Source organism: Hippoglossus hippoglossus, chromosome 7, assembly GCF_009819705.1.
Source record: "Hippoglossus hippoglossus isolate fHipHip1 chromosome 7, fHipHip1.pri, whole genome shotgun sequence".
NCBI classification, from domain to species: domain Eukaryota; kingdom Metazoa; phylum Chordata; class Actinopteri; order Pleuronectiformes; family Pleuronectidae; genus Hippoglossus; species Hippoglossus hippoglossus.
Window position 1 is genome coordinate 22,193,885 of NC_047157.1, and position 6,987 is coordinate 22,200,871.

Below are 6,987 nucleotides of genomic sequence, written 5' to 3' on the forward strand. Positions count from 1 at the left end.
CCAACTTTCCGCTGTGCTATGTCTATTTTAACATCCTATAAATTCACCTCTGTGCTTTCAGCAGATGTCGTTAGAAAAAAATGATTGCATCACGAAAAGCTCAGATTGAAGATAACACACGGCTCCAGGATCCTTTTTCTCGTTGTCCCACAGAACCCAGGTGTTTGATAAGTGGCTCTGGTTCGACCCTGCGTCGATAAAATGCCCTAATTGAGTGGATCTTCTGGGCATCGCAGATTTGTAGTTGTGCTTCGTGACTGGCAAGTATTGATCGACGTGGAGTGTGCTCACAATGCGGGTGTGTGCATGATGATGGGACGTACTTGAGCTCAACCTCCGAGGGATTACAGTGTTGCAGAGGCTTCGCTTTACGCCATTGGATTGTTAACCAGCACGGGTAATATTTACAGCAAATTAATCTGCAGGATTATTCTTGTTTTTTTTAACCAGTTTATTTTTTTGGGTGCTTCTCGCATGATTCTTCTATATTTAACTAAAAAACAGGATGTTGCATGAATGTTTTATTCTCTGACAAATGTTAGTCTTTAGTTAGCGTTTCTCTTCTCACCACTTTGTCCTGCACAAGATGACAACTCCGTCAAAGCCTCCTGTGGATGATCAGGATTATATCAAGCTTGAGGAACTGGGAGACCGTGTTTCTGATGGTAGGTCGTTCAGTTTGCTCTGTTTCTCACTAGAATGCGTCATGTGGTCCCTGACCAGTGTTAACAGGAGAGTTTAGACCCAGATGAATAAAATCTAATCTTATCTCTTCTGGCTAAAGTTGTATGAAATCTTATACACTTAAAATCTCACCTCCCTGACTAAATGTTGATTTTATCCTGAATGATACAATGCAATGCAGTACGATGCAATTTGACCATCATTGATAAAAAATAATTCACAAATGGTTTCAGTATTTATTGTTACTAATATTAAAATGTATTTTATATAATAATCAGTGCAGAAAAGATCAGCATTTATGTTGAAATCTTACAAAAGAAATTGTGTTTATTTTCTTGATTGAAATGTGATAGTATTTGCATTTTTTTATTTTTCTTTATATACTTATTCATCGTAAAGTTTATAGGTAAACTAAAAAATCTATATCTATCTAACTGCCTCATACATGAAAACAAAAAACAATGATTGAATGTACAACCTGCCAATTGAAATTTTATATTATCAGTAACACTATTATTCTTATCAGTAATAAGTACTGCCGTACCAGTTACTACTATCATAAATAAATACTGCAGTACTGATTATTATTATCATCAGTAATACTCTGTGCATCTCAAATCAACATTCATCTATTTCCTGCTTCTTCCCTTCAAAGGCAGTGACCTCAAACCAGTGACTGGCAGTCCTCCCAGAGAGACCACGGGGATGTTCGCTGCTCACCGCAGACCAAGCACCACCTCCGAGCGAGAGCTGGACAAGCCGGAGGCCGAGCCCTGCTCCCATGATGCCCTGGGGGGCAGTGAACTGGGCGGCTCCAGCTGCTCCATGTGTTCGGACAAGTTTAAGAGCAGCAGCAGCCATTTGTCATCAGATGATTCCTACCAGCCCGGAACTGGAGGTACTGTTGAACAGATGCAGTTGAACAGAAAATACCATGAGACATAATTCATTAACAACACTATCAAATCTTGATTTGTGCACCAGATGACACTTTCAGAGATTTTCACTTCCTACTGAGAATCTAACATCTTTCTTTTGACCTTTTCCTCCTCTGCTCCCCCCACGTCACCACCACCAGACGACTGTGCAGCTCTCCTGCTCTCCTGTCTGTACTGTCGTTTCCACGAGTTAATGGCCCTGCTACCGGATACCTGCGAGAGGGCAGTGAGCCGCTGTTTTCCCTCGTACAAATACATCATGGCGGCCAGCGAGTGGGACGAGCAGGGACAGGGCTGCTGCGGCCACAAGCTGGAGCTGGACTGTAACTTCTTTGACTCCTGTAAGGATGCAGGCGACCTGGTGGAGCTGGCCATGGAGATATCAGAGGTGTGCTACCGCTGAAACCTTCACCTCTGACCTGCACCATGAGTTCCCTTCCAAATAAAATCACCACATTGTACATTTATTTAAAATCATACTGCACAACTGATATTTACTTCACTCTCCCATCTTTCCCATGCTGCATATCCACTATAGAGTCAGACTCAGTAGAGCTCACACCTCCGCCAAGGCCCAAGAGAGAGAACAACATTTAAATTCACTAGATCCAGGTTTTTGTTTGGATCTGCACCGAATTGCAAACACTCATACATATCATTCCCCTCAATACAAAACAAATATTGTGATGGTGTCACTTTGGACTTTGTTATTCAGCAGATTCATCCATTATGAAAATCATCATTAGTTGCAGTCCTATGCAAAATATCCCAAAATGAGCTTTTTAATGCATGACTCATAATAATCTAATATAATAGTATAACTGTCAGGACATGTTTCTGCATGATTGAGTACTTTAACATTTCCCTGACTATGCCTGCAGTGTCGTACTTGTTTTTTACAGTGTAGTATTAATACTTTTACTGACTGATGGGTTTGTTTCTGTGGGTGTGTGAGAGAACCGGCACGTCACAGAAAAGTTCATTTAATAAGGGACAGGTTACTTAAGTCAGCTGTAACGTGTGACTAGACACGCATATCATCTTCCATCCCATCAGATAACCTACCTTTTCAGCACTGAACAAGAGAGAGAGCTCGGGTGAGAAGTCCATGTTTCTTATATCAGTAAATCAGTTATAGTTTTTATAGATAAAGTCTTGAAAGCCACATATCTCCTACAAATTAGACCAATACTTATGAATTAGTCTTGTCCCTCAGTTGTAAGGATTTTGGATAAAAGCATCGGCCAAATAAGTCAGTGTAACTGTATGATTCCCTATAGGTACAGTACAATACAATATATAATAAAATACAATATATTATTCCTCCGATTAAATTCACTTCCAAGTCTGTTAAAAACAAGAACATTATTTTTTACCTGAGCTTTGCTTCAACTTTACTCCAACATTAGCCTCCTCGTTTGTCTTTAAACGAGGAGCCCCCCCCCCCTCGGTCACACCTTCTCCACTGACCTTTTACATGTACACTATCCTCTTCATGTCACTCCACAAAGTAGGCTGAGGACATTGGGCAGAGCCGGGAGTTTCAGGGATCATGCTTTCACCTAACGACTGCAGCCACTCACCACAGACCAGGTTTGATCTGGTCCAGGTGAACGGTGCATGGACCAGACAGACAGAGCAGAGGCAGGGGGCAGAGGGAAAGTTAAGTCATGCTAAAATGTAAGTACTGGATTTAAAGGGATTCATGTCATGTATTTAAATGATTATTGTGATTTGATATGAGAAATGATACTGGATTGTATATGTTTAATGGCAAATTAATTATTATTATCAATAATAATATAATAAAACTACATTTATAATTGGTCCTTGTTCATTTTTTCCTCTGTATGCTTCTCGGTCACATGTTCATGTTCTCAATGATCCACTGGGGGGAGGTCGAATACTTTTCTATTTCAGGCTGAGGTCATTTACATGTACAATCTGTACAACAGCTGTGGGAATAGAATTCTAAATATCGAGTCTCATGATGAAAACCTTTTCCTTATGGACAGGTTTAGTGTTTTCACGTGTTTTTCTTTTTGTTTTCCCCTCTGTGCTGGTTTGAGGAGGCCAGGGTTCATTTAGATATTTATATGCACCAGTCAGGATTAAGCAAACGTTTGAATTCGACAACATCTCGACCAATTTTAACCACAAACAAAACCCACACAGTCTTAATGAAGTATAACTTGGTTTTTCAGTATCAGATAATCTCTCAGAATCAAGTGTCCTGTACGTTGTAAGTTTTACTCAAGTGCTTCCAGTTTGTCTCCTGTGGAGTGTTCTTGCAAAACATCAACAGTTATATTAACATTTAATAATTTCTTCATTACTCACAAAAACAAATTGGGTGTATCCCAGAGGCCTGAAAATGTGCATTGAATGCACTTATGGTGAGACACTCACTCTGATTGGACGTATGAGTGCAAAGGCTCATGGGACTTTTAAGTGCTCTAGTTAAATGTAGCTGTATTAGTCATAGTTTAATAATCTCGTGTCAATGTTCTGACCTGGTTCATGCTTATGTGTTCAGTTTTCACAGCATACTTTAATAGTGCATGAATATGGTCATGTTTATTAGTGTGTATTATAAAATCCGCAGAGTCAAATTAAGCTGTTAAATAAATGTATTCGGGTAGAGAGCATGAATAAATAATAGCATAAAATGGAAATAATGTAGTAAAAGTACCTCAAATCTGACTCAGTTACTTTCCACCACTTGTATGATGTTAGTTTTGTGTGAGCAACGACAAAACACAGAATCAAACTTTGAACCAAAGCTAATTACCTTTTCATTTTTTTTTCTTCCTTTTGCTGCTTTATCGTAAATTATCTTCAGCTATGAGAAGAAGTCCGAACACGGAGTTTCCTGGACAGTGATCAGCCCGATTGTGTTCACCTACAGAGTCATTCAGTGCCAAAACCTCCTGGATCCCAGAAATGACACTTTGCTGTGGGGTCATTTAGGAGACGAGGAGCTGAAAGGAAACTCCAAACCTGTGAAACGATTTATCGTCATCGATGAAACGGTCCATCGTCTGTACGGCTCTCAGGTGGTCAGCTACTTTGAGTCCAGGGACGTCGTGTGTAAGATCCTCCCTCTGCCCACCACTGAGGAGAACAAGTGCATGGCGTTAGTGACCAAGATCCTGGAGGAGGTTCATGAGTTTGGTCTCGACCGGCGCTCCGAGCCAATCATAGCCATCGGCGGTGGGGTTTGTCTGGACGTGGTGGGCCTGGCGGCTTCTCTCTACCGCCGGAGGACTCCGTACATCCGGGTGCCGACCACGGTGCTCGCTTACGTCGACGCCAGCGTGGGGGCAAAAACAGGGGTCAACTTCGCCGGCGGGAAAAACAAGCTGGGAAGTTACGTCCCGCCGGTGGCAACGTTCTTAGATCGCTCGTTTTTCCAAACTCTTCCGATGCGTCAGATCAGCAATGGGATGGCAGAGATGTTAAAGGTTGTTGTTGCTTCATCATTGAGGAATGAAAAAAGAGTGATTCTCCTGATCGTCTTGCATGTGGAGACCAAGTGTGTCAAACTAACCTCCTGATAACTGATGTTAAATCCACAGCCAGTGGCCTCTGTCACATTTGATTCACATAAGCTTTGAAGCCTCTGTCAATAACCTTTTTAAACATTAGAAATATGTCCAAAATCAAGTCAACCCTGTTTTTTCCTGACCGAGAGGAACTTATTCACGCATCAATCAATCAATCAATCAATCAAATTTGATTGATGTAGCCAATATTCACAAATCACAATGTCTCTCATTGGAATAAAACACGTTTACAAAATAACAACTGAAGACAGTGTCTAATGTAAGTGAAGCAGTGTCTGAATGTTAGAAGTATTTATACAAGAAGAAAGTCTGACAGAGATGAAGGACGCAGTAAAGAAATTGTATTTATAACGCTATTGCCAGAAATATTATACATGGACAGGAATATTGTATATCTAAGAAATCAAATTGTATTTATAACCCATAGTCGCCTGGGGAAGAAGTCAGCAACATGTATCGATGAGACATTTACATGATGAAGAGGAAGAGGAGGAAAGAGAAGCTCCGTGTCTGTTTTTAGATCATTGATCAAAACATATTTTCTAGGAAACACTTTCAATGCCTGATTTTCTAACCGGTTTTAATGGATGTTGTTTGTTTTTGTTTTTGTTTTGTGTTGTTTTGTTTCGATGCATTTTGTGACCTTGTTTTAAATTATACAGAAAGATGCTGAGGTGCTATAGAAATAAAGTTTTATATCATTATTATTATCGTAACCATTTTTCAAATCACAGTAAATGTTTGCAGAATAACTTCCTGATTCTTAGGCCGATAGTTGCTGTTGTTGCTGGAATGGTGGGGAAATACATATGGTGATGATAGAGTTATGTCGTTCTGCATGGTCGTTCCTCTGCAAGCAGAAACCAACTTTCTTATTGTTTTCGCTTCCATTTGTCTCCATTTAACTGCTGTAACTGGTCCATTTGCCCTCAGATGGCCCTGATGAAGCACCTGGGCCTGTTCCAGCTGCTGGAGGCCGAGGGCCGGAGGCTGCTGGACACCAAGCTGCAGTCGGACGGCACCAACAGCTCCGAACACCAAGACAGTGCCGCGGCATCCACCCGAATCGCCATAGAAACCATGCTGGAGGAACTGGCTCCCAACTTATGGGAGGATGATTTGGACCGGTTGGTGGATTTTGGTCACCTCGTCAGCCCCGAATTAGAAATGGTCAAACAGTAGCTTCTGTTATGTTTCTGTTTTTTTATTCCCTGGACTGGTCTGGATTGAGAATTATACAAATCCCTGTTATTTCTGACAGAGAGTTTTACCAGCGCTGCTTCATGGGGAGGCGGTCAACATCGACATGTCCTTCATGGTGTATGTGGCCCACCAGAGGGGGCTGCTGACAGCAGATGAGAAGCACCGCATCATCCGGTGCATGCTGGGACTGGAGCTGCCCGTGTGGCACCAGGACTGCACTCTGGTCCTGATACACAAATCCCTGCAGGAGCGTTTGAGGCACTCTGCCGGTTCTCTGAGGATTCCTCTTCCCACAGGACTGGGACAAGCAGGTAGAATAACAGACCATAAACCCCATCTGACAATAATCTGCTGCCCTGAGTAAAATACTAACCAGACAAAATGTATCTCTGAGATCAAAAATGTTAATTAACCCTTTTCTGATTTTGACAGAAATCTTCCACGACATGATTGAGGAGAATATCCTCAGCCAAGCCTACGAGAAGTGGAGCGATGAGCTCGCTCCCTCTGGGAACAAACACAGCACATGTTGAAATACATCCACTTGTTTAGCATCTATGAGCAATGAATGTTTATTAAATGGATCATTTCAAACT

General features: G+C 41.5%; 2 protein-coding genes across 3 annotated transcripts; both read left to right on the plus strand.

Annotated features, from left to right (window-relative positions):
- Positions 1–137: 137 nt before the first annotated feature.
- On the plus strand, positions 138–2,123 carry LOC117764423 (myoD family inhibitor domain-containing protein 2-like). Of its 2 annotated transcripts, XM_034590190.1 has the most exons (4): positions 138–397; positions 587–665; positions 1,340–1,582; positions 1,763–2,123. In XM_034590190.1, exons 2-4 carry the CDS (start codon positions 587–589, stop codon positions 2,023–2,025), a joined length of 585 nt encoding a protein of 194 aa, XP_034446081.1. In that variant the 5' UTR covers positions 138–397; the 3' UTR covers positions 2,026–2,123. The 2 variants fall into 2 exon arrangements, with proteins under 2 accessions (XP_034446081.1, XP_034446082.1); XM_034590191.1 differs by lacking the exon at positions 138–397 and having other exon boundaries at positions 496–665.
- Positions 2,124–3,112: 989 nt separating this feature from the next.
- Positions 3,113–6,987, plus strand: LOC117764415 (2-epi-5-epi-valiolone synthase-like). The gene is made up of 5 exons (XM_034590172.1): positions 3,113–3,302; positions 4,465–5,086; positions 6,122–6,358; positions 6,450–6,702; positions 6,824–6,987. The coding sequence occupies exons 1-5, from the start codon at positions 3,175–3,177 to the stop codon at positions 6,922–6,924; spliced, it is 1,341 nt and encodes a 446-aa protein (XP_034446063.1). The 5' UTR covers positions 3,113–3,174; the 3' UTR covers positions 6,925–6,987.

Excerpts from the sequence above, each read along its gene's own strand:
- LOC117764423 (XM_034590190.1), top strand. The coding sequence starts at position 587 with ATGACAACTCCGTCAAAGCCTCCTGTGGATGATCAGGATTATATCAAG. Across the intron at positions 666-1,339 it reads GGGAGACCGTGTTTCTGATG|GCAGTGACCTCAAACCAGTG; the intron begins GTAGGTCGTTCA and ends TTCCCTTCAAAG. Across the intron at positions 1,583-1,762 it reads CTACCAGCCCGGAACTGGAG|ACGACTGTGCAGCTCTCCTG; the intron begins GTACTGTTGAAC and ends CACCACCACCAG.
- LOC117764415 (XM_034590172.1), top strand. The coding sequence starts at position 3,175 with ATGCTTTCACCTAACGACTGCAGCCACTCACCACAGACCAGGTTTGAT. Across the intron at positions 5,087-6,121 it reads GGATGGCAGAGATGTTAAAG|ATGGCCCTGATGAAGCACCT; the intron begins GTTGTTGTTGCT and ends ATTTGCCCTCAG. Across the intron at positions 6,359-6,449 it reads TCAGCCCCGAATTAGAAATG|AGAGTTTTACCAGCGCTGCT; the intron begins GTCAAACAGTAG and ends TATTTCTGACAG.